General features: G+C 46.9%; 1 protein-coding gene and 1 non-coding gene across 2 annotated transcripts; both read right to left on the bottom strand.

Annotated features, from left to right (window-relative positions):
• Window positions 1-191: 191 nt before the first annotated feature.
• Window positions 192-23,238, bottom strand: PTK6 (protein tyrosine kinase 6). Its single transcript, XM_087959151.1, has 8 exons — window positions 22,810-23,238; window positions 21,004-21,125; window positions 17,387-17,550; window positions 7,431-7,584; window positions 6,026-6,187; window positions 4,288-4,469; window positions 2,388-2,541; window positions 192-1,024 (listed from the first exon to the last, which is right to left on the bottom strand). Exons 1-8 carry the CDS (start codon window positions 23,046-23,048, stop codon window positions 828-830), a joined length of 1,374 nt encoding a protein of 457 aa, XP_087815277.1. The 5' UTR covers window positions 23,049-23,238; the 3' UTR covers window positions 192-827.
• A 2,411-nt stretch (window positions 23,239-25,649) lies between these two features.
• LOC113426126 (U5 spliceosomal RNA) lies at window positions 25,650-25,765 on the bottom strand. The gene has a single exon (XR_003372655.1). It is a non-coding gene; the product is annotated as a U5 spliceosomal RNA (small nuclear RNA).
• Window positions 25,766-26,339: the final 574 nt, after the last annotated feature.

Raw genomic sequence — 26,339 nt, 5'->3', positions numbered from 1 at the left:
GACTTATGACCATTTTTCACACTTACGACTGTTGCAGCATCCCCACAGTCATGAGTGGCCAGGCGAGGAGATGCGTGCCTCGATGTGAGGGATATTGAGTTGGCCACGCCCAGCCAATAACATGACCACCAAGCCATGCCCACCAACTTAGCCACGCCCGCAGAACTGGTTGTTAAAAAATTTGAATCCCACCCCTGAGGCCCATCCCTTATCCATCCTAGGGCACACAGGGAGGACAGGATAAGGGAGAGACGTGGTCTACTGGGGAGGAGAGGGCCTTGATCCTCTTCATGGGCTGCAGCTGTGACAACTGGATAAGAGGACGGACATGCATATGGGCGAGCGCTGGAAACAAAGCGTGGAAATATCTCTAGTTTATGGTTCCTCTCTGAATTTGGCGTCCTTCCCAGTGTGCATTATCTGTGGACCTCCTCCAGCCCTTATCTTGCCTGGTTTGGGTTGCTTTTTTCCTTCTTCATGTAACTGTTTGTGTGGGAGTTTTTTGTCTTCTGTCAAAGATATTTGGAGCTTGGAAGCAAAGTGAAGGAATAAAAGGGGCTTAACCTGTTTCCTGTGGCCGTGTTTGTTTCGTATCCCACCCTGGGTCATCACAGTCAAGCTCTTCCATTGGTTGCCTACCCTCACCTTTAGGAAACGCCTCTTTCGTTCTAGGTTCAAAGCCTTTTGGATTAAACCTACATCCTTTCCTTCCCAACAGGGCTGATGGTATGATAATATGTCAATCACCTTGATCTTTTCCTCTACCCCTTGTAGTCAGGTGATGGTGTGTTGGGGGTACCACTTCTGCCCAGTTACTGAAGGGCAGTTTAAGAGAAAGCTTCAAAGTTCTCGTAGCTGGTGAACTTCTGGAGGAGTTCTCTGATGTTCTGGAAGTCGGGCCTTTGGTTGGGATCCAGGTTCCAGCATTGGCACATTAGGGAGTACATGACAGGGGGGCACCTGGGCGGGCAGTGCATCTGGAAGCCATTTTGAACCTTGGTGGAGACCTCCAAGTTACTCATGCCTGTGGAAAAGGAAAGGAAAACGCAGCCTTATTGACGTATTCCGCGTATGGCATGAAATACACGGAGAGCAGTAGATGTAGTCCTCGACTTACGACCACCACTTATGAGCCCAAGATTTCTGTTGTTAAAGTGAGATACTTATTCAAGGAGTTCTGCCTCATTTTACGACCTTTCTTGCCGCAGTTGCTAAGTAAATCAATCAGAGAGGGAACCCCCCATGCCCTGTTTTCAGCCTGGACGGCTTCCAGCAGCACCCTGGTAGAGTGCAGAGGGTCCACACACCACGGTTTGGCTGCCACAGGCGCTGCAGGCCGGTCCTTTGCTATTTCCAGGTTGGCCCTGCCGGCCAGATTTAAGTACCTTGCCTGGATCTGGCCCCGGGCCTTGAGTTGGACACCCTGTTCTAAAGGGATCCAGAAGGGAGAAGGCTGATCTGATTTGAGAGTTTTGCAGTGAAAATTCAGCACCAGAAAAACAAACCCAGATGGCTGATGCGCTTCATTTAACATCTTTATAAACATACCGTATATACTCGAGTATAATGTAGTTTTCAGCCCATTTTTTGTGCTGAAAAATCCTCTCGGCTTATACCGAGTCAGATTCCCTCTGAAAAAAATGGTGTGGAGTCACTGCCGCGGAGCGGCCCAGTCCCGCCGCCGGGAAGGGAAAGGCAAAAGGCGCTTTGCCTTTCCCTTCCCGAGGCGACGCAGGACTGGGGCCGCACCGGCGGTAGCGACTCCTGACTCAGGCCCTCCGAGGGAGGGGAAGAGAGTGACTCCTGCCTCCCGCTGTCATCATCATCTTCTTCTTTGGGTTAGTGAATCAATTAAACCTTTCATGATAGTGAGATCGCTTTCCCAAATTAATTATTTTTATTTTTTAAATTTACCAGCAGCCAGCACAAAACAGAGTTAAAGTTTGTGTAAATTAGGTGCCTCATTTAATTCGTCTTATATGAAACACGGTAATAAGTAGATTTTACAATACCAGTTGTAGATTTCTCCAACAGGGAGCAAACTCCAACAGAAACGGGTTGCAAGTTCAGAGCAGAGCTCCGGTTTTCAGCAAGCAAGCAAGTTAGTTTCATCTTCAACTTTAATTCAGCAGGCAAGCAAGAGGAGGGAGGCAGTTTCATCTCCATAGACAGACTCGGAGCTCGACATAGCTTCAGAGCTGCAGAGCTTAACGTAGCCACGCCTAGGCTACTTTTAGTTTCAGTTTCCAAACTGTCCTCATTGGCTGATTTAATTGCTACGGCTATTCATTGGCTGATCTTGTTACCAAGCTCTATTTCAGTTCGTGAATACACTCTGACAAGGTCCTAAGGATACCCAACCAAGCTCTGTACTCTAGTCCCCATACCTGGATACGGGTTCTGCCCGCGGGTCATGATTTCATACAGGAGGATGCCGAAGGACCACACGTCCGATTTGATGGAGTAGCATCCGCAGGAAAGGGCTTCCGGTGCGGTCCACTTGTAAGGAAAGCTCTGTGTGTAAGAGAGGTAAATATCTTCCTGCAAAGACAGAAACAGAGGGTGATCCACTTTGTACGGTGTCTTTGGAAAACTTGACATTTCTCGATCCCCCCCAAAAGGGATCTGTTATGTACAGACAAGGTCCAATCAAGGGACCAAGTGTCGGGGTCATAATCCACAGTTTCTGAACATTATAGGTAGTCCTCGACTTGCAACATTTCAATCAGTGACCGTTCAAAGTTACAATGGCACTGAACAAAGTGACTTACGACCGTTTTTCACACTTATAACCGTTGCAGCATCCCTAGGGTCATAGGATCTAATTTTGGGTGCTCAGCATCTGGTTCATATTTATAACGGTCGCAGTGTCCTCGAGTTATATGATTCTCTTTTGCGATCTTCTGACAAGTAAAATCAATGGGGAAGCCAGATTCACTTAACAACCACGTCAGTAACTTAATTGCAGTGATTCATTTAACCATTGTGGTAAGAAAGGTTGTAAAATGGGGCAAAATTCATTTAACGAACGTTTCGCTTAGCAACAGAAAATTTGCGCTCAGTTGTGGTTGTTAAGTCGGGGAGTACCTGTAATACCAGGGATACGTTACATTCCTTTTTATTTTTCATATTATTCTTAGTTTGCATTAGTTTGGTTTTTTTTTAACCTTTATACTTTTAAACATCACTAAAAGCTATTTAAAAAACTGACCAATCACCATCCCTAACTTTTCAGCAATAATAATAAAGTATATATTGACAGATCCAAATCTTTCTATATCTATCTATCTATAGAACAATGCCAAATAAGTTGATGCAGTATAGAGAGATCTGAATCTGTCTCTGTCCATCTATAATATCTGTCTGTCTGTCTGTCTGTCTGTCTATCTATCTATCTATCTATCTATCTATCTATCTATCTATCTATCTATCTATCTATCTATCATCTATCTATCTATCTATCTATCTATCTATCATCTATCATCTATCTATCTATCTATCTATCTATCTATCTATCTAATCTATCTATCTATCATCTATCTATCTATCTATCTATCTATCTATCTATCTATCTATCTATCTATCTATCTATCTCTATCTATCTATCTATCTATCTATATCTATCTATCATCTATTTATATCTATCTATCTATCTATCTATCTATCTATCTATCTATCTATCTATCTATCTATCTATCTATCTATCTATCTATCTATCTATCTATCTATCTATCTATCTATCTATCTATCTATCTATCTATCTATCTATCTATCTATCTATCTATCTATCTATCTATCTATCTATCTATCTATCTATCTATCTATCTATCATCTATCCATATCTATCTATCTATCATCTATCCATATCTATCTATCTATCTATCTATCTATCTATCTATCTATCTATCTATCTATCTATCTATCTATCTATCTATCTATCTATCTATCTCTCTCTCTCTCTCTCTCTCTCTCTCTCTCTCTCTATCTATCTATCTATCTATCTATCTATCTATCTATCTATCTATCTATGTCTCCCTCCCTCCCTATATCTATCTATCCATCTATCATTTATCTACCATCTACCATCCATCCATCTATTTATATTTCTACCTCTACCTCTCTCTCTCTCGTAAATTGAGGATTACCTATCCAGTAATCCTTGATTACCAGTCTTAAATGGAAATAAAGTTTGACTGGACGTATTCATTCTGCCATTTGGCCTTTCTGGATTAAATCCTGGATTAAATCTTATTTCTCTGGATGCTGTTGCGTCTCATTGAAAAATACCTCGATCAGCCTGGCCATCCCAAAATCTCCCACTTTGCAAATATAGTTTTCTCCCACCAGGACGTTCCTGGCAGCCAAATCCCGATGTATGAAATTCTGCGATTCCAGGTAGCTCATCCCCTGGGCCACCTGGGAAGCCAAGCAGACCAGTTCCACCAGCTTCATCTGTTTTCCCTCTGGACCTGGGAAGAAACGGACAGTGACATCAGAATCCCCCAGACCATGAGTTCCCCCCCCAAAAAAAGCTTCACTTTTTTTTTAGATGGAGATAGCAAGAGGAGGCATCTTACACACGGAGCTCAAAGAAAGATAGATTAACAGATTAACAGAGTTGGAAGGGACCTTATGGGTCATCTAGTGCAACCCCAATGTAGGTCATTAGACAACCCGGTGCCCATGGGCATCAAAAGGAGACTCCCATTACAAGGGACCACACACTAGTGAGCCAGAGGTTTTTAGGTGGATGGTGGGGAATGGAAATCTTCAGTCAGAGCTGAAGAAGCTTCTTGGACGAGCAGTGAAATGTCTTCAAAAAAAACCCAGAAAGTCCAGTGGCCTCTTGGGGAAAAAAGCACCTTTGGGACAACCATGACCTGGAGGACTGAGCATCTCCATAGACATCTTGGAAAGAGGAGAAAAGACTAGAGAAGGACTTAGAATAGAATAACAGAGTTGGAAGGGACCTTGGAGGTCTTCTAGTCCAACCCCCTGCCTAGACAGGAAACCCTACAAATGTTATCCAATCTTTTCTTTAAAACCACCAGTGTTGGAGCATTCACAACTTCTGGAGGCAAGTTGTTCCACTGATTAATTATTCTGTCAGGAAATTTCTCCTTATTTCTAGGTTGCTTCTCTCCTTGATGAGTTTCCATCCTTTGCTTCTTGTCCTGCCTTCAGGTGCTTTGGAGAATAGCTTGACTCCCTCTTCTTTGGGGCAGCCCCTGAGATATTGGAAGACTGCTATCATGTCTCCCCTAGTGCCTAGTCCTTCTTTTCATTAGACTAGACATACCCACTTCCTGCAACTGTCCTTCGTATGTTTTAGCCTCCAGTCTCCTAATCACCTTTGTTGCTCTTCTCTGCACTCTTTCTAGAGTCTCAACATCTTTTTTGCATCGTGGCGACCAACACTGGATGCAGTATTCCAAGGGTGGCCTTAACAAGGAATTATAAAGTGGCATTAACACTTAACACGTGATCTTGATTCTATCTATTCTGTTTATGCAGCCTAGGACTCTGTTGGCTTTTTTTTTTTTTTTTTTGGCAGCGGCTGCACACTTTTGGCCACCAAGGAGGATGCAATGGACCATAACCCCATTTTGTGAACAGGCCGTCTTCTGATGAGCTTCTGTGGGGTGGGTTGCTGATGTTCTCACAAGGCACTTTTGTCCTCATTTTGGGCAAAATCTAGGCTTAGCTATGGATACTTTTGGACGGAGGGGCGGAACCAGGAAAAAGGCAGTGGTCTTACCTCAGAGGTCTCCAAATTGGCGACTTTTAAGACTTGCGGCCAGTTTGAGGCCTTTTTTGGCCTCCCAGAGGCTCGAGGAAGGCTTCTGCAGGCTTTGCAGGCCGAAAACTAATCCCGTTTCGTCACTTCTGGTATTTTCAGAAAAACAGGAAGTGATGAGACTTTTAAGACTTTAAGACTTGTGGACTCCATTCTGGGAGTTGAAGTCCACAAGTCTTAAAAGTCGCCAAGTTTGGAGGCCTCTGGTTCTTACCTTTCTGGTCTTACCTCTCAGGAACGCGAGCAAGTTCCCTTTGGTCATGATTTCAGTGATGATGTAGACGGGATCCCCGGCCGAGCAGATGGCGTAGAGGGAAAGAATGTTCTTGTGCTTCAACAACCTCAGGGCCTCGATCTCATTTCTGAAGGTGTCCTGGCACGTCAGATCGGCTGGGATGGGACGAAAAGCAATGGTAAATTTCTCCCTTCTGGTATACCTCAACTCCTGATTACTTTTCCGGGTGTATAGGTAATCCTCGACTTACGACCACAAGTGAGGCCTGTTGTAACTTCGAACAGCCGCTAAGTCAAGGATTACCTGTATTTAAGTCAAGGATTCATAAGTCAAGGATTACCTGTATTTTAAAAAAGGGGGTGGGGCTTCATTTGCCTGAAAAGCTCCAGCGGATGAATCTCATCATCAGAGAGAGTATCTTAACTTACTGCCCCTCTGTATGGTTTGCCAATTGCACAGGGGCAGATAGGAAAGCACTCCAGAGGGTTAACGTCATTGCCCAGAGGATCATTGGTTGCCCTCTCCTCTCTTTGGAAGAGCTTTAGAGCTCCCGCTGCCTTAAGGAAGCTCAAAACATTCTCAAAGATCCATTTTATCCTGGGTTCCTTTTTTTTTTAACTATTACCACCTGGCAGACGGTACAGGATAATAAAAACAAGGACAAACAGGCTGAAAAACAGCTTCTATCCCAGGGCAGTAGCTCCTAAAGAATTCTACTGTATAGTCCAATATTAATGCAACATCTGGGGTTTTCAATTCAATGTATAGAAACGGTTCTATACGGATGGTGAACCTATGGCACGTGTGCCACACGCAGAGCCATTTGTGCCAGCACACAAGTTGCAGGCAAACTTGCCTCACTGTTGATTTTCGGCTGGTTTCAGGCCTTTTTCAGCCTCCCAGAGGCTTGAGGAAGGGCTTCTGCAGGCTTCTGCAGGCTAAAAACTAGGCCCGTTTCATCACTTCCTGTTTTTCCGAAAATACCAGAAGTGACGAAACGGGACTAGTTTTCGGCCTGCAAAGCCTGCAGAAGCCCTTCCTCAAGCCTCTGGGAGGCCAAAAAAAGGCATCAAACTGGCCGCAAATCAGCTGTAGGCACAGTGCAGGTAAGGGGTGGCGGGAGTGGGTGGGTGGGGATTGCGTGCGCATGCATAGAGGCGTGGGGGGCATATATTGCCTTCTGGGTGCTGGCACGCCAGTGCGAGCGTGCCAGCACGTGCACAATTTTTGGCACAGGAGCCCAAAAAGGTTAGCTACCACTGGTATCGAATGTGTGATTGTGTTTATTTTCATAGTCACAATGTACACTGAAGACGGTGTTTAATTTCGTTGCACGAGGCGCAATGACAATAAACTAAACCAAATCATCTGGCTTTCATTTCCATGACTCTACTTTACCTCTCTGTAACACTTTGATAGCAACTTTCACTTTCTCTTTCCAAAGTCCCTCGTAGACTTGCCCAAAGTAGCCTGAGTCCAACTTCCGGATCAGACGGAATTCTTCTTTGGGCCTCTCCCAATTATCCCAGTGGGGCATGGCCTTTGGCTCCGGCTTGGGTCAAAAAGAAAGTCAAAACGGGGGTTACATTTTCTCCAAGATTTATTTCGTGTACCGTTGGCAACTTTTCTTCTCCCAATTTCAAGTAGTCCTCGATTTACGGCCATTTGTTTAGTGACCGTTCGAAGGCTACGGCCCTAAAAAAAATAATGACATAGGGCCGTTTTTCACATTTACGACCATTGCTCAGCATCCGCACAGTCACGTGATCAAAAATCGGACGCTAAGCAACCGACTCATATTTATGACGGTCGCGGTGTCCCTGGGGGTGGGGGTCATGCAGTTCCCCCTTTTGTGACCTTCTGACAAGCCAAGGGGAAGCCAGATTCGCTTTACAATGGTGCTACTAGCTTTTAACAACTGCAGTGCTTCGCTTAACGACTGTGGCAAGCTAGGTTGTAAAGTGTGGCAAAACTCACTTCACAACAGTCTTGCTTAGCGACAGAAATATTGGGCTCAGCTGTGGTCCTAAGCCGGGGATTAGGTGTATCTCTTGCCCTGCATTTTTTATTTTGCCAAAAAAAAAAAAGAAAAAAAAGAAAAAAAGGAAGAACAGCTGCAAAGCTTCATTTCTGCAGGTAGTTTCAAGATGCTGAATGCTGATATTGTTTGACCTGAAATGCAAAACTTCCTTTTAAACAGGACTTTCTTTTTGTTGGGGGTGGGGGGAGAGAAGGCATGGCAGGTCCCTGCCCGAAGGCTGCCACTCTAAAGGGGAGGAGGGGCTGGATCTTGGGGGTGGGGGGGTTGCATGGTTTGCATGCTTTCCCTTTTTGCTGTAACCGGTTGGGGAATTAGGGGAGGGGGAGGAATGGGCCCAGCAGGCTGCCTCCTCTCCCAGCCAGTTTTAGCCTGTTGTCGCCGTCCTTTTCATCACAACTTTGTGCCATTGGATTGGCTAATTGTGGACATGGGTGCCAGGTGGGGGCTAAATAGAGGAAATTAGCTGAACGTTTCCCAGGGGAACTTTGTTACGACTTACCGGGACGTCATCTTCCGAGTCGGTCTCGCTCTCGTCGAGGGGAGTCGGAGGTCCCAGCTCCTCTCCCGCCGGAGGGGCGACCTCTACAACCTCCCCTACCTTTAGCCCGGTTTTGCGAGGCTTGGCTGGGGGTTTTTCGGGCTTTCTCCCCGGGCCCCGCACTCCCTTTGGATCCAGCTTGACCCGGCAATCCGCAATCCGGTGGCCCTCCTTCCCGCAACGAAAACAGGCAGTGGATCTGGCTCTTGCCATCACTCCTCCCTTCCGAGGGTTTGGGGCCTCTCGGGGACATGGGGGGAGCGGTTTGCTCCATACGGGGCCTCCTCTGCGTCTGCTCCGGGTTAGATCTATTTCCACTTCTTCCGCTAGCAAGTACCACAGCTGCAGGTCGTATGGATCCCTTCTGGAGATGCACATGTGGTATATATCTTCATTTAAGCCATCTTTGTAGGCTTCTATCAGGGCCCCCTGGGACCAGCCTCGGATGTGGTATGCCAGCTGTCTGAACTCTTGGGTGTAGTCAGCGACCGATCTCCCCCCTTGGATTAGGGTCTTCATTCTGATCCTGGCCTTTCTCTCCGCTAAAGGGTCCTCAAACCTCCTCCTCAATGCAGTCATGAAAACATTGAGGTTCCGCAGTTGTGGGGAGTTATCATTATACAAAGTCACCACCCAGTCTGCTGCCATCCCTTCCAGGGTTCTGGTAACACATCTCACTTTGGCTGCTTCAGAGGTGAAATCCCTTTCATATTCTGCCATATAGCTCCCGACTTGTACCAGGAAAAACTCCAAATCCTTGGGATTTCCTCCAAACTTCACATCTAACGGGGGCGGGTTGCTTCTTCCAGGGATCACACCTATTGCTGGGGCCCCCCGGGCGGCAGCCGGCTGCTGCGCTGGCGTAGGCTGAGCTAGGGGGGTGGGGGCAGCCCGACTTCCCCAGGCTGAACTCGCTCCCCCTTCCCCCTCATACCTTGGAGCTATGCCGGGCCTCTCAGAAGCGTCCTTAAGGAATTGCCTGGCTTGATCCAGCCTGCATTCCATCTCCTCCCTCTCTTGCCACAGCCGTTCCCTCGCACCTCTTCGACTTACAGTGATCCCAGGAATGGGGTGGCCTTCGGGATCCCTCCATCCAACACCTAACGACCATCTGGGCCTCTAAGCTGGGGTTTCTTCCAGAGTAAGGTCGGCCAGCAGGTCGGCGGCTGGCATCTCTGGTAGCAGCATCGGCTGCCCCCACCCCGGAGCTCCCTGGTCGTCTTCATCGCTGGCTGGAGATGATGACATGATGTGAAACCCCCTTGGAAGAAAAGTTGATATTTTCTCCGGGTGGGCTGATGGGGAGATTCGGAATAATGTCAGTGTGCGTTCCCTTCAAAATCCAAGAAAGAAATACTCAGACTCCATGGTTTAGAGCAAATCCATGGAAGTCAAAGTGGAAGCTACAGATTGAATTCCGAATCTGAGGAATTGGCGCGCAGATCACATATACAAAGGAATGGAATTGTTCCCACCCCCCAAAGTCCAAATGATTCTTCCAATTAAAAGTTCTGAATATGATCATGTGGGCATCTTCAGGTGGTGATGAGGCCTCTGCCTGTTGACCTTGACATATTTTGATAAAACTTCGCAGCTGCGCAAAGGGGATAGAAGCTAGCAAGGAAATGGAAAGTTAAAGACAAGAATTCATACACCCCCTCCCCTTGCTTACCCACAGTAAAGGAATGCAAAACACCTCCAGCTCTCTTCCCCTCCAAGTCCCCCCACCCCACCGTTGCTAATGACAGCCGAAAGAGCATGGCAGCAGGGAAGATGCAGCAGATAGGATGCAAAAGATAGAAGATATTTTGAGGCTGACAGGGCAGTTCCTCGAAGACAGAAGAACCCCCCGCTCGGTGTGAAATTTGATGGAGACCCTCAACAACTAGGGTTCTTCCTGGTCCACGTTCTCATCTACATGCAGGAGTACAGCCACGAGATCCACCACCGAAGGAGCCAAGGTGAGGGTTGTCATGCTGGCACTAGAGGGGGCCGCGGCCAGTTGGACGGTCACCCTCCACAACGCGAGTGCCCCTGAGTTGAGAAACTTCAACCAATTCATGACGGCTCTACGGCGGTGGCGATTCGAAGACCCCCCTGGCCGACTGCAAAGCCAAAGACCGCATAAAAACTGCACGGCAGGGGCGCCGGCGGGCGGCCGAGTACACTGAGGAATTTCGAGACCTAGCCTGTCGTCTTGACTGGCCAGAAGACATCCTAGTGAGTTACTTCAAAGATGGGCTGCTAAACAACGACCTGTACGCTGCTTGCATCGCGAGAGGAGACCCATCTTATCTCCATGACTGGTATGTGCTAGCCGAACAAGTAGAGATCGACCAAGCTCGTAAAAGGTACCGCTCGGGCAAAGTGTGGAAGAGATCGCCTCCGGAGAGGAAGAGAGAGGCAGCCAAAGGCCAAGTCCAGCCGACGTGCTCCACCGCCTGCTTCAAGTGCGGCACAGAGGGACACCGAGCAGCGGAGTGCCAAGCTAAGTGCCCTGCTAAGAACAGGGACCAAATGCCAGGGAGAAAAGCCACAAAGCAGCAACCGCACGTGAAGCAAACGACCCTGAAGAGCTGGAAGGTCATGGAGGTCACCCACTCGCTTAAACAAGAGGAGGGAACTGCCATCCCACTGGAGGGAGACCAGTGGTCGACCGATACCGACTCTGACTATGACCCTCTGGTAAGTGGCCCATTCTAATCTCTAATACTCCCGTGATCCCTAGTGATTAGATTAAGATTAGATTAACAGAGTTGGAAGGGATCTTGTAGGTCATCTAATCCAGGGGTCTTGGCAACTTTAATTTGGATTCATCCCAGAGTTCTCAGCCAGCAAAGCTGGCTGAGGAACTCTGGGAGTTGAAGTCCACAAGTCTTAAAGTGTCATATTGAGCTGGCTGAGGAATTCTGGGAGTTGAAGTCCACAAGTCTTAAAGTTGTCAATATTGAGCTGGCTGAGGAATTCTGGGAGTTGAAGTCCACAAGTCTTAAAGTTGTCAATATTGAGCTGGCTGAGGAATTCTGGGAGTTGAAGCAAGTCTTAAAGTTGTCAATGTTGAGCTGGCTGAGGAATTCTGGGAGTTGAAGTCCACAAGTCTTAAAGTTGTCAATGTTGAGCTGGCTGAGGAACTCTGGGAGTTGAAGTCCACAAGTCTTAAAGTTGTCAACGTTGAGCTGGCTGAGGAACTCTGGGAGTTGAAGTCCACAAGTCTTAAAGTTGTCAATGTTGAGCTGGCTGAGGAACTCTGGGAGTTGAAGTCCACAAGTCTTAAAGTTGCCAAGGTTGGAGACCCCTGATCTAGTCCAACTCCCTACCCAAGCAGGAGACCCTACACCATTTCTGACAGATGACAGTCCAGTCTCCTTGAAAGCCTCCAGTGATGAAGCTCCCACAAACTTCTGAAGGCAACTTCTGTTCCATGGGTGGATTGTTCTCACTGTCAGAAAGGTTCTCCTTGTTTCCAGGTTGAGTCTCTCCTTGTTCAATTTTCCATCCATTCTTCCTTGTCTGGCCTTCAGGTGCTTTAGAAAATAGCTTGACCCCTTCCTCCTCTCTGTGGCAGCCCCTCAAATATTGGAAGACTGCTATCCTGTCTCCCCTGGTCCTTCTCTTCCCTAGACTAGCCAGGCCCAGTTCCTGTAACCGTTCTTCATATGTTTTAGTCTCCAGTCCCCTAATCATATTGGCTATTGTCTTCTTCACTTTTTCTAGAGTCTCGACCTCTTTTTTATGGACTAGTGATTTTTTTGAAAGACTAGTGCTGGCCCACCTGAAAACCATCACAGACCCTGCGTGAGACTCCTTGCAATTGGCCTACTGAACAAATAGATTGACAGATGCTGCTGTTAATATGACTCTGCACTACATCCTACAACATCTTGAAACTCCAAAGACCTATGCAAGGGTCCTCTTTGTAGACTTCAGCTCAGCATTCAATACCATCATGCCAGACACTCTTCTAATTAAACTAAACCAGCTAGTGGTACCTGAACACACTTGTAAGTGGATCATAAGCTTCCTAACAGACAGGAAGCAGCAGGTGAAGTTAGGCAGAATCACAACTGATACCTGTAAATTAGCACAGGAGCCCCCCAAGGCTGTGTGCTCTCTTCACTTCTCTTCTTTCTCTATACCACTGACTGCATCTCAAAGGATCCCTCTGTTAAAGTACTTAAGTTTGCAGATGACACAACAGTGATTGGTCTCATTCGAGACAACGATGAATCTGCATACAGACAGGAGGTTTGTGCAACTAGCCTTGTGGTGCAACCAAACAATCTTGAATTAAATATACTCAAAACTGTAGAAATGGTGGTAGATTTTAGGAAAGTCCCTCCTATACCACCACCAACAATACTAAACAACACAGTATCAATAGTAGAGACCTTCATGTTTCTAGCTTCTATCTCAAGACTTAAAATGGACACCTAACATCAAAAACGTCATCAAAAAAGCACAACAAAGAATGTTCTTTCTGCGTCAACTCAGAAAGCTCAAACTGCCCAAGGAGCTGCTGATCCAGTTCTGCAGAGGAAATATTGAGTCTGTCATCTGCACCTCTATAACTGTCTGGTTTGGTTCTGCAACCCAACAAGACAGGCACAGAATTCAGAGGGTAATTAGGACTGCAGAAAAAACAATTGCTACCAACCTGCCTTCAATCGAGGACCTGTATACTGCACGAGTCAAAAAAAAGGGCTGTGAAAATATCTACAGACCCCTCACATCCTGGACATAAACTGTTTCAGCTCCTATCCTCAAAACGACGCTATAGATCACTGCACACCAGATTAACTAGACACAAGGACGGTTCCCCCCCCCCCGAATGCTATCACTCTGCTAAACAACTAATCCCCACAACACTATCAACTTATTTACTAAAACTGTATTACTATTATTCCTCTACTACTAGTTTATAATAACACTTCCTAGTATCTATCTCTTCCCACTTATGACTATAACTGTGTTGCTTGTATCTTCACAATTTATATTGTTTTATTTGTTTCCTAGTATGATTTGATTGCTTATTAGTAACCTATGACTATCACTAAGTGTTTTGTATCTTATGATTCTCGATGAATGAATTTTATTTTTTCTTTATCTACACTGAGAGCTTATGCACCAAAGACAAATTCCTTGTGTGTCCAATCCCACTTGGCCAATAAAGAATTCTAATTCTAATTCCAATTCTTATCTATAGTGTGGTGACCCAGACTGGACGCAGTATATTCTAGATGTGCTCTTGCTAAGGCTTTATATAGAGTGGTATTAGTACCTCACTTGATCTTGATTGTATCCCTCTGTTAATGCAATTTAGGATTGCATTGGCTTTTTCTTTAGAGATACGATTCCCGGGGAGAGGGCAGAGAATGTACCTTAAAGGCGCTTCCAGACTCGGGGTGCACCAGATGCTTAGTGAGTGCTGCCCTGGTAGAGAATTTGGGGATTCTGCCCAAGAAGGCTAAAAACCCCAGTCGCCTTTTGCCAGCTGGACCAGCTCAGTCGCTGGAGGCCTCTTGGCCACTTTCGCCACTGGGAATCCAAATGGGGCCCCACTGAGAGGCGCTAGACTTAATAGTAGCCTCCGGGATGGAGAGAAACCCCCCCCCCTCTTGTCCTGGGGATGGCCTAGCTGAGAAAAAGGAACCCAGTAATGGACTAGAGGAAGGGGCGATTGAAATTCCCGCCCAAGGACAAACCTCCAGGCAGCAGAGGGTGTTGGGCTAAAGACAGCCTGTATTTCAAAAGGAATTATTTATTTATTTATTTATTTATTTATTGGATTTGATTTGATTTGATTTGATTTGTCAATTGTTTACAAGATAATAAGTATAAGTGTATACATAGTTACGAATACATGAAATGGGTACATATAAGAAAAATAAAAGAAAAATAAAAGAAACCATAGGACAGGGACGGTAGGCACGTTGGTGCGCTTATGCACGCCCCCTACAGACCTCTTAGGAAAGGAGTGAGGTCAATAGTAGATAGTCTAAGGTTAAAGTTTTTGGGGTTTGGGGAAGAAACCACAGAGTCAGGTAGAGTATTCCAGACATTGACCACTCTGTTGCTGAAGTCGTATTTTCTGCAATCAAGTTTGGTGCGGTTAACCTTGAGTTTGTATCTATTGTTTGCTCTTGTGTTGTTATGGTTGAAACTGAAGTATTCATTGACAGGTAGGACATTGCAATGTATGATTTTGTATACCATGCTTAGATCAGACCGATCTAACTTTTACTGTGATTGCAGAGAAGTCCAGCAGAGTCTGAAAGTTCCCGTGGGGAATGTTCAGCTAATTTCCTCTATTTAGCCCCCACCTGGCACCCATGTCCACAATTAGCCAATCCAATGGCACAAAGTTGTGATGAAAAGGACCGCGATGAACAGGCTGGAACTGGCTGGGAGAGGAGGCAGCCTGCTGGGCCCATTCCTCCCCCTCCCCTAATTCCCCAAGCGGTTATACAGCAAAAGGGAAAGCGTGCAACCCCCAAGATGCAGCCCCCTCTCCCTTGTAGAATGGCAGCCTTCCAGCAGGGAAGATTGCTGTATTATTTTCACAGCTGTATCCTGCCTAACAACCGGGGAAACATTTACTTCTGAGCCTCGTTTAAGGATGTGGTTAGGATCAGAGGTGGGATTCAAATTTTTTTAAGTCCCGGTTCTGTGGGCGTGGCTTGTTGGGTGTGGCAGGGGAAGGTTACTGCACAATCCCCATTCCCTCCCTACCCCACTAACCTGCTTTCCAGCTCTGTTCTCCTGTGCAGGGCAACTAAAGACGACCCAGCCAATCAGCTGGGGCTCAATGGGAGGCAGAGAATAGATGGGGGCAGGGCCAGACAGAGGTGATATTTGCCGGTTCTCTGAACTACTCAACATTTCTGCTACCGGTTCTCCAGAACTGGTCAGAACCTGCTGAATTCACCACCTCTGGTTAGGATCCTTAAATTCCTAAATCATCCCATGATAGCCCACAGAGATCCTATTTTTCCTCTGACATCTCCGATTGGTTGCTGCCTCCATCAAAGGAGATCCAGTCGCTAAGACAGTGTTTTTCCAAAGGTGGCAATTTTAAGAGGTGTGGACTTCGACTCCAAGACGACCACAGCCAGCATGGCTGGGCTGAAGAATTCTGGGCATTGAAGTCCAGACTTATATAGCCGCCAAGGTAGAGAGAAAGGCTGGGCTAAGGTGAGCAGAATGCCACCTGGTGGAGATATCGGTCAGCTCACTTCACAGGCCGTACCATAGCAACGCTAGTTTGAGGAGGCAGATTGGGGGGGGGGGGGAGGGAAAGGGTGGGTTAAGACCCCGAGGCACAAAAATAAATCTGAAATACCAACATTAAAAAAACAATAAAAAATAGAAAGGCCTCCAAATATTCCGCTCCACCCATTCTGAAGGAGGAATTAAACAAAAAAATACTAGAAATGACTCCCTGGTTGTATTTTTATATGCATACCAGTAAATCCATGCCAGTTCCCAAGCACCTGGATTTTGATCACGGGACCTCCAGTTGTTGTAAGTACGAGGATGAGCCACAGGTCACTTTTTCCAGTGCTGTTGTAACTTTGAACGGTTGCTAAACGAACGAATGCTTGTAAATCAAGGACTATCTTAATCGCTACCCATCTCATCATAACGTTGCAAAGGTTGAGACTGGCCTACACATATATAAACAATAGCAATAGCCAGGGGTGGGATACTACCAGTTCGCACCTATTCGCTAGAACCGGTTATAACATTCTAAGCAGTTCGGAGAACCGGTTGTTAGAAGAAATTACTGGCCTAATCCTGTAAGGAAGGCGGGAAGGAAACATTCTGGTGTTGCTTACAGAAACTGCCTCTCTGTTAACCCTTATTACATTCTTGGCAGGACTAGACTTCCTGTCTCTGGAACATCTCTGGAGTTTTTTTCCCCTCCTTTGCTGGTGCTTTGCTTGTGTGACCATTCAAAGTTACAATGGCACTGAAAAAAGTGACTTATGACCGTTTTTCACACTTACGACTGTTGCAGCATCCCCACAGTCATGAGAGGCCAGGCAAGGAGATGCGTGCCTCGATGTGAGTGATATTGAGTTGGCCACGCCCACCCAATAACATGACCACCAAGCCATGCTCACCCAGTCACATGACCACCAAGCCACACCCACCTCCTAAGCCACGCCCACAGAACCGGTTGTTAAAAATTTTTGAATTCCCCCCCCTGGCCATAGCACTTAAGACTTATATACCACTTCACAGTGCTTTTACAGCCCTCTCTGAGCGGTTTTACAAGTTAGCGTGTTGCCCCCCCCAACAATCTGGGTCCTCATTTTACCGACCTCAAAAGGATGGAAGGCCGAGTCAACCGTGAGCCGGTGAGAATCAAACTGCTGGCATTTGGCACAATTGGCCTGCAATACTGCATTCTAACCACTGCGCCACCACGGCTCAAACAATGCAGACCATATGCAATAAATGCGTGCAATTGATGTACGCCACACATGCACGCCACAGGTGCGTGCCACGCCCAGGTGCGTGCCACATACAACTGAGAGTGCCAGTTGGACACTTGAAAACCAGTCTCTCCTCGTCCCCAGGTGAAGATCAGAAGCTGTAGGTCAGGGGTGTCCAATCTTGGCAACTTTTAAGACTTGTGGACTTCAACTCCCAGAATCCCCCAAGCTTAGCCATGCTCGGGCAACTTGCTAGCTGGGGAATTCTGGGAATTGGAGTCCGCAAGTCTTCAAGTTGCCAAGCCTGCAAGGCATCCGGTGTCCAGCCCTCTCTCACCTTGTAGCAGGGAGCCAGAAGTTTCAAGCCGTGAGTAAGAACCTTTTCCTTGTAACACGTCACCAGGGTGAGCAGGTCAGGGAACGTCCTGGTTCCGTTCATGTAGAACCTCCCCTCGCCGTCTCTCAAGATCTTGTAGTGTCTGGTCAGGTTGCCATCGCGGACTGTCAAATTCAGGAAAGCAAATTTAAAACAAGACTATTATGGGGGGGGGGGGTGGATTCAGAACCCCCCCCCTCTCTCTAAAGGCTTCGGTTGCTTACTGTCCCCCATAACGAAGAAGCAGTGATGGTATTCAGCAGGTTCTGACCAATTCTGGAGAACCGATAGCGGAAATTTTGAGTAGTTTGGAATACGACCTCTGACTGGCCCCGCCTCCGTTTATTCTCTGCCTCCCGAGTCCCAGCTGATTGGCTGGGTCTTCTTTTGTTACCCTGCACAGGAGAACAGAACTGGAAAGCAGGTTAGTGGGTGGGGAAGGACTGGAGATTTTGCAGTAGACTTCCCCTGCCACGCCTACCAAGCCATGCCCACCAAGCCACGCCCACAGAACCGGTAGTAAAAAGTTTTGAATCCCACCACTGGGAAGAAAGGATAAGATGCTGGCTTGCTGGGGGCTGCATTGTGGAAAAGAGCAAATAAGGTGATTTGCGGATTTTTTTTTGCAATGGGTAGGGAAAGAAGACAGGATTTCAGGGGTTAAGTGATAAGGGGATCCTGGAATAAAAGCGGATTATTTTAGGATCAGAGCATTTATGGCAACATCTAGCCAGCCCTGATTGATCATGAATCAAACAAAGTCAGGTCAGATTTGGTTAATATTTGGATGGGAGACCATGAGGAAATCTTCTAGGCAGGGTTGCGAAATCAAAATGTGATATTTGAAGAAAGGGATGGCAAACCACTCCAATCCTATTGCCCAAGAAAACAAGGGCGTGTGTTCATGAAGCCATCCTGTGCCTTTGTTTACCTTTGGGAAATTGGCAAGGAGACCCAGAAATACCTATTGAAAATGCTTCCAATTCTTGCTCAGTTTGAATTGCCTTGTAGAATAGGAATGGAAAGAAAGAAAGAGGGAGAGAGGGAGAGGGGAGAGAGAGAGAGAAAGAAAGAGAAAGAAAAAGAAAGAAAGAAAGAAAGAAAGAAAGAAAGAAAGAAAGAAAGAAAGAAAGAAAGAAAGAAAGAAAGAAAGAAAGAAAGAGGGAGGGAGGGAGGAGGGAAAAGATGGAGGAAGGGAGGGAGGAAGGAAGGAAGGAAAGAATGCAGAGAGGGGGAAAGGAAGGAAGGAAATAAGGAAGGAAGGAAGGGATGCAGGGAGGGAGGAAGGAAAAGATGGGAGGGAGGAAGGAAGGAAGGAAGGAAGAAGGAGCAAGGAAATATTTGGCATCTATTTTAATGAAGTCTTTAGATCCGTGTTTGTCCACTTCAGCAACTTTAAGATGAGGGAACACCAAGAATTCTGGGAACTGAAGTCCACACATCCTAAAGCTGCCTTAATTCAACTCTGACCATGCCACAGACCATGCCCTGCCCTCTTTTTACACTTACCAGTGTACAATGCACATTAAAAAGAGGAGTGGGCTCAATTAACATAGTTGAGGTCATTATCTTGACTCTTTTAATCCTGCAGCCCCACTTAAAAGTTTTGCAAATTCTGGCCCAAAGAGATAGCCCTTTTTTAAATCCTTCCTTCTAATTTCCTCTGTCTTCTTAAGAGTCGTTTTAGAGGGTGAGTCAGATCTCCCATTTCTATTCTAAGCTATTCCGAGAGGCCAAAAATCTCCTAGTCATTACGGCCGCTCCTCAACTTATGACCACAATTACGTGACTCATGACTGATTTTACAACCTTTTTTGCCGCATTCCTATGTGAATCAGTGCAGTTGTTAAGTGAATCACGCGGCCATTAAGCAAATCTGGATTCCCCCCATTCCGACTTCGCTTGCGGAAGCCAGTGTGATGACCCAAAGGGGCGTAGCACAAAGGCAACACAGTCAGATAATCAGTAGGAGTCCCCCAATGTCCTGGTTACCTTCTGGGCTGGAGAAAAACTCTACCAGGAACAGCCTTTGGCTGCAGAGAATCAAGTCCAAAATGTAGTCAACAGAAACTGTAACTTTATAAGTCCAATCAAGGCAAAATCAAAGTCAACACAAGATAAATTCACATTTGCTGCCGCACTCAGTTTGCATCTCTTTTAAACTCTCGTCCCAGGTGTGCCTAATGAAGGGAATCAGGACCCACTCGTCCCCCATAAGCCATGCAACCCACGTTGCTCTCTTTTCTGTTCCTCCCTGTGTGCCCTTGGATGAAGAGGGGTGGTGGGCCTGGTTTTTCCTCTGAACTCCCTCTCCCTTGTTCTACCTCTCTCCTGCTCTGCCCAGCCGGACTTTGCCCTTCCCCAGTTTCCTCCACAGCTAACAGAGCCACCCTCCCACTTCCTGTCAGCTGTTCGTCTTCCTCCTCGGATTCAGACTCCGACAGGGGCATGACAGCCAGCTGGGAAGGTCACACATGTAAATGAGAGGGCTGGTTGTCATTTTTTTTTCCAGTGCTGTTGTAACTTAGGATGGTCACTAAACCAAGGGTGTCATACTCAGGGCACGTTGGGTGCTTAGATCTGGCCCACGGGGCCCGCCTGGAAACAGACCGGCCCGTGGTGCCTCTGCCAGTGAAAACACACCCCCCCCCGGCTCCATTTTTGCTGGCAGGGGGCCAGGGGTGGGATTCAAAAATCTCAACCACCATTTCTCTCCCTGGTCGTTGAGTGGGTGTGGCTATGGTGGACGTGGCCATTTTTTGCCTTCCTCAGCATCCAGAGACTTTTCCCTTGGACACCTGGGAGGAAGAAAATGGCCTCTCCTGGGCTCCAGAGGCCCCCCCGGAAGCCGGAAACAAGCCTGTTTCGGGACTTCTGAAACTTCTGGGAGGGCCGCATTTTCATCTTCCCAGAGCCTCCACATGGATCCTGCACTTATCTCCATCCAAAACGGGCTGGGTGGAGATTCCTGGGAGGGGAGGTTCAGGGTAGGCTGGGCCAGCCGGTCAGTTCAACTATCGGTTCAGCGAACCAGATGTAAATTTAACATCCAGTTTGCTAGAACTGGCCTGAACCGGCTGGATCCCACCCTTGCAGAGAAGGCTGTCAAAACAAATTAGAAACAAAACAAAAGGAGAAACGTTTCCCCTTTTGCATTTGAGCATGCAAGAAGGGACAGGAGAAAGGGAAAGAGGAAAGAAAAAGAAGGGAACACGGGAAGAGAGCAGGGAAGGAGAAAGAACGAAAGAGGAGAAGGAAGAAGAGAAGGTAAAAGAAGGAAGGAAGGAGATGAGAATGAGAATGGGGGAGGGTTAGCACTTGGACTCCACAGGTGCCCCCTGACATGAGTCCCACCTACCATGGCCACGCCCATTCCGACCACACCTGTCATGGCCACGCCCGCTATGGCCACACCCATCCCCTGGCCCTCCAAGGTCAAGCACAACCCTGCTGCAACCCTCAATGAAATTGAGTTTGACACCCCTGCACTAAACAAACAGGTGAAGTGGAGGATTTACCTGTGAGGAATTCAGAACACAAGAATCCGGTATGTTTTTTTCCCCAGCACAAAGTCTTACCTGAAAGTACGAAATCCGCTCCAATTTTCTCACTGATCCGAACCAGGAAAGCACCGGATTTGTTTTTTTCCGACATCAGCCGAAGCACCGCTTCTGAGCGAGAGATTTGCCCAAAGAACCACCTGTACGGGGACGGCGGAGGGGGAAAAAGAAGAAGAAATGGTGAATTGTATCAGATTCTCATCCATCTATTCTAACAATCTTTTTCACAAGGCGGGGAGGGAGGGATGAGCAGGGGATGATGGACTGGAGAGCCATGTATTCCTGCTCCTCTCCGCTTTCTATGACATCGTTGCTGCGCCTGCAGTTTCCACCTCTATACAGCTTGGCTGGCTGACTTGAGCTGTCTGCAGCCTGGTTTCTATGTGCGGCAGTGATGTGAAGCGTGGGATGGATTTCCTAGCGGGCTAGTTGGGAGGTTGGGAGGGGAAACTGGGGGAACTGGTGTGTTTGGAGAATGCTTCTTGGAAAACAAGCTGAATTGGAACCATTGTCCTTTCCGTGAAAAAAAATGTCCAGGGAAAGATGTTGGTTAACCTCAGGAGCTGAAAGAAGATTCACACGATGATGAGGAGTGTGTGAAATGTTGATGATCTAATCTAGTGCTTCTCAACCTTGGCTGCTTTGAGATGCCTGGACTTCAACTCCCAGGATTCCCCAGCCAGCAGCCGGATACTTTAAAGGTGCTAAAGTTGAGAAGCTCCCTGCCTGTCAGTGATGTGTGGACTTCAACTCCCAGCATTCCCCAGCCAGCAGCCGGATACTTTAAAGGTGCTAAAGTTGAGAAGCTCTGCTCCAGCCTCTTTGGCTACCTCCCTGCCTGTCAATGATGTGTGGACTTCAACTCCCAGCATTCCCCAGTCAGCCATGGTGGCTGGGGAATTCTGGGAGTTGAAGTCCAGACATCTTGAAGTTGTAAGATTGATAAACACTGCTCTAGCCTCTCTGGATGCCCTTATTCCCTTTCAATGATGTGTGGACTTCAACTCCCAGAATTCCTCCCCCCACCCCATTTAAAAGTAGTTAAGACTGCTGTAGTCTCTCTGGGTGCCCCATTTCCCTGCCAGTTACGATTCAAACAGTCTGAAAAAAACATCTGGATTTCAAGTTCTCCTTTCAGCCAATGTTTATTTGCACAAAACTGCATCAAGGCCCCAATACCAATAGCACTTAGAGTAGACTTATATACCATCTCACGGTACTTTATAGCATCCTCTGGGGAATTTATGTCAACGTATTGACCCCAACAATCTGCGTCCTCATTTCAATGATCTCGGAAGGATGGAAGGCTGAGTCAACCTTGATCTCGTCAGGATTGAACTGCTGGCAGTGGGCAGAGTTGGCCTGCAATTCTGCAATCTAACCACTGTGCCGCCATGGCAATGGAATGCAATAGAATGCAATAGAATGCAATAGAATGCAATAGAATAGAATAGAATAGAATAGAATAGAATAGAATAGAATAGAATAGAATAGAATAGAATAGAATAGAATAGAATAGGGGTAGGGGTAGGGGTAGGGGAGGATAAAATACTTAGTCTTATATACCACTTCACAGTGTTTTTACAGCCCTCTCTAAACGGTTTACAGAGTCAGCGTGTTGCCCCCCAAACAATCTGGATCCTCATTTTACTGACCTCAGAAGGATGGAAGGCTGAGTCAACCTTGAGCCGGTCAGGATCAAACTGCTGGCAGTGTGCAGAGTTTGCCTGCAATACTGTATTCTAACCACTGCGCCAACAGGGTTCCTTAAACTTCGCCACCAAAACCTACTGAAGATTTGAGTTGCAACCTGCTAGTACTTACGGCTCCGTCTCTACCGTCTCTTTCTTGGCGAGATAGCTGTAGGGAACGTAGCCTTCCTCGCTTCTTCCTCCCTGAGCATCCACCTGCTTGGCCCAGCACCATTCCCCGGTCTTCTGAATCACCTCAAACAAGTCCCCTGCTTGGAAAGTCAACTCCGTTTTGGTTCGGGCTTGAAAATCCCACAAGCTGGTGTAAAGAGAACAATTGGCTCCGGGCACCGGATCTGTTTTGCAGGCCATGGTCGAGCGCAGGATTGAAAACAGGGAACGAATCAACTAGTTAGTCTGCCTTTCTCTGTCTTCCCCAGCTGCAAGTCCCGTTCACGCTAACATAGGTTTGCACTCCTTCTGGAATGCAGCAAAGGGATTTCTCGTAAACCCACGGAGGCGTTCCCCAGAGCAGGTAAGCCGTACCAGCAACAAGGTGTACAAACTGGAAAAGCAGAGAGGGAGGGAAAGAAGGAACAGGGGAAAATCCCTTTCTGCCTTCTATTGCTAAATGAACCTTCGTGATACATTTCAGCCCAGCCCGTTCTGACTTGTACAATGGCCTTCCTTTTTTAAATTTTCCTTTTCAAAAATACAAAAGGTTTTTGCTAGTGTGTGGTGGGGGGTAAGGAATTTATGAGTGGGTTATATACAGAGTAATACAGAATAGAGTTAGAAGGGCCCTTGGAGGTCTTCTAGTCCAACCCCCTGCTCAAGCAGGAAACCCTATACCCGTGATGGCGAACCTATGGCACCGCGCATCCACGCGCCTCACAGCTGATCTTTCAGCTGGTTTGAGGCCTTTTCGGCCTCCCAGAGGTTTGAAAAAAACTTCTGCAGACTTTGCAGGATGAATAATAGGCCCGTTTCGTCACTTCCGGTATTACAGGAAATGACAAAACGGGCCTATTATTCAGTCTGCAAAGCCTGCAGAGGCTTTTTTCAAGCCTCTGGGAGGCCGAAAAAGGCCTCAAACCAGCCAAAAAAAATCAGCTGTGAGACGCAGTGCAGGTAAGGGGCGGCGTGGGGGGAGTGCGCGCACATGCGCAGGGTGCGTGGAGGACACCACGCAGGTTGCCTTCTGGGTGCTGGCATGTGAGCACGCATGCGCAAGCGTGCAATTTTTGGCACAGGAGCCCAAAAAGGTTAGCCACCACTGCCCTATACCATTTCAGATAAACGGTTGTGCAAAAATATTTCTGGTATTGGAGAACCCATAACATCCAAAGGCAAACTACCACTAATTGTTCTGTCAAGAAATGTCTTGTTAATTATAAAATAATTTAATCATATGAATTATAGTTATATTCTGTTGGAAGTTAAAACCCACCCCTCTCCTAGAAAAATGAAATATCCTAGGAAATATTAAAAGGGCAGAATATTTCTCCCAAATAAAGTAGAAATTCAGAGAGGCAGAAACTCAGCCCCCCCCTCCCCCCCCTTTACTAATGGGCCATTAAGGACAAGGCCAGAGTATTCTACATAATAAAGGCCTCTACCCCTCACCACCTGGCCTGGGAAGATTGTATCAGCCAACACTTAGGTGAAGCCATGTGGTCCAAAGTCTACAAAGTTAGCTAAAACCTCCCGCCCCTGGGAGTCTGACAGCCAATGGGATACATTTCTTACACAGGAACAGGAAACACGAAGATGGAGGCCCAACAGAAGTTATAAAACTAAGGGTCTCTCAGCATCTCAGCCCTTTTCCTTCTTTCTTCATCCAGGGCATGTGAGCCTGTCCACCATTAAACCATTCTTTCCAAACAGTCACCATGTTTCCAGTCTTTTTCTTCCCCACTTGGAACTGAACCCAGAAGGCTATTTTACTAACCAGTTCTGTGGGCGTGGCTTGCGTGGCGTGGCAGGGGAAGGATACTGTAAAATCTCCAGTCGGAGGTGGTATTTGCCGTAACCTGCTGAATGTACCACCTCTGAGGTGGTGGTCTGGCATCCTTGCAACATAGGCCTACTCTGGAGAGGAATTCTGGGTCTAACTAACATCTTGTCCTGCCATCCATACTACACACAGCAAAGAAAAGTCACTGCAGCGCTGCCGTAACACAGGAGAAACGCACATCGAAGCGTTGTTGCAGGGCTCTTCAAACTTGGCCAGTTTAAGACTTGTGGACTTCAACTCCCAGAATCCCTGAGCTAACATGACTGGAGGAGGAATTCTGGGAGTTGAAGTCCACAAATCTTAAAGCTGTCAAGTTTAAAGACCCCTCTGCTTTAGTCATTCCTACCTGAACCCACATACTTTTTTTAGATAAAAATGCTTCAGAGTTGTGTCCCTCCTCAACCACAGCCTGACACATCTTGGGCAGCAAAGGTGGGGAATCACTAGCGTCCTCCAAGGCTTACACCAGGGGTCTCCAACCCTGACAACTTTAAGCCTGGAGGACTTCAACTCCCAGAATTCCCCAGCCAAAAGCTGGCTGAGGAATTCTGGGAGTTGAAGTCCACAAGTCTTAAAGTTGCTAAGGTTGGAGACCCCTGGCTTACACAACTCTAGGTCCCACATAAGCGTCACTAGGATAGGCTCACTTAACCCATTCTCTTGTGATAGACAGAACAAGGGTCTTCAATCTTGGCGGCTTTAAAACTTGTGGACTTCAACTCCCAGCATTCCTGAGCTAACATGACCGGAGGAATAATTCTGGGAGTTGAAGTGCACAAGTTTTAAACCTGCATTATTGCACGCTATTTAAGAAAGCTATGACAATAACTCTCCTCCGTGGAAAACCCGTCCTGCATTCAAACAACACGCTACACTCTCCCTCAACTCTAGATTAACAACCCAAACAGTTACACACCACAGACTTAAATTCTCTATTTTTAGAACCAGATAAAGGTAGCCCAGCCGAAGCAGGGCCTCAAAAAATTAATACAAAACTCATAAATGTTCCTCTCCACGGAAATCTTTAGTAAAAGGCGAAAGATTTATACGATCTGAAGAGAAACCAGAGTATACTCAATCGTGTTTCGAGAGAGCGATCCCTGCAACGATGCCTATTCATTACATCATGGTGACCCTCCCGATGGGCAAATAAGTTACATTGGGAGCATGTGTATCATTACGAAAATGAACAAAGGCGAAGCTGAAATGGAAAATAAATTTTTACAAATTGCAGAAACGACGGCAAAATTGCGTCTTCTTGCTGCGCAATGCATCATGGGTGCGGCCGAAGGGAAATGAGGCTTCTCGGGTCCGCTGTAGGTTCCGCCCCGACTGCATGCGGGCGCTCGTAACTCGAGCGCGACTGGGGATCCGGAGTTAGTTTTTGCTCACACTTTCGCCAATAATTTGCCGAATTTCAACCAATCCGGAGAATACGATTCAGTGCAGGTACAAATGATCTTTCATTGTTGTCGCATTTATTTATTTTTAATAAATAAAGGCACTCTCTAATAATGTATAACTTGATATCTCCCACAGCTTTTCGCACTTGGTATCTTCCTGATATATCGGAACTGCAACTCCCAGGAATCCGAGCAGTTTACTTTTGGCTAGGGAATTTTGGGAAATGTAGTCCCGACATATGT

Source organism: Notechis scutatus, chromosome 3 (genome assembly GCF_049901735.1).
Source record: "Notechis scutatus isolate UNSWTSFEM ecotype Mainland chromosome 3, rNotScu1.2, whole genome shotgun sequence".
Lineage (NCBI taxonomy): Eukaryota > Metazoa > Chordata > Lepidosauria > Squamata > Elapidae > Notechis > Notechis scutatus.
This window is presented reverse-complemented; position numbering and strand designations above follow the sequence as displayed.

What these genes read in the sequence shown, in the direction of transcription:
- PTK6 (XM_087959151.1), bottom strand. Translation starts at nt 23,048, where the DNA reads ATGGCCTGCAAAACAGATCCGGTGCCCGGAGCCAATTGTTCTCTTTAC. An exon ending in TTCTGGCTCCCTGCTACAAG is followed by an intron (nt 7,585 to 17,386) that starts GTGAGAGAGGGC and finishes TTTTGACCCAAG; the next exon opens with CCGGAGCCAAAGGCCATGCC. An exon ending in CGGGCAGAACCCGTATCCAG is followed by an intron (nt 1,025 to 2,387) that starts GTATGGGGACTA and finishes CCTTTTCCACAG; the next exon opens with GCATGAGTAACTTGGAGGTC.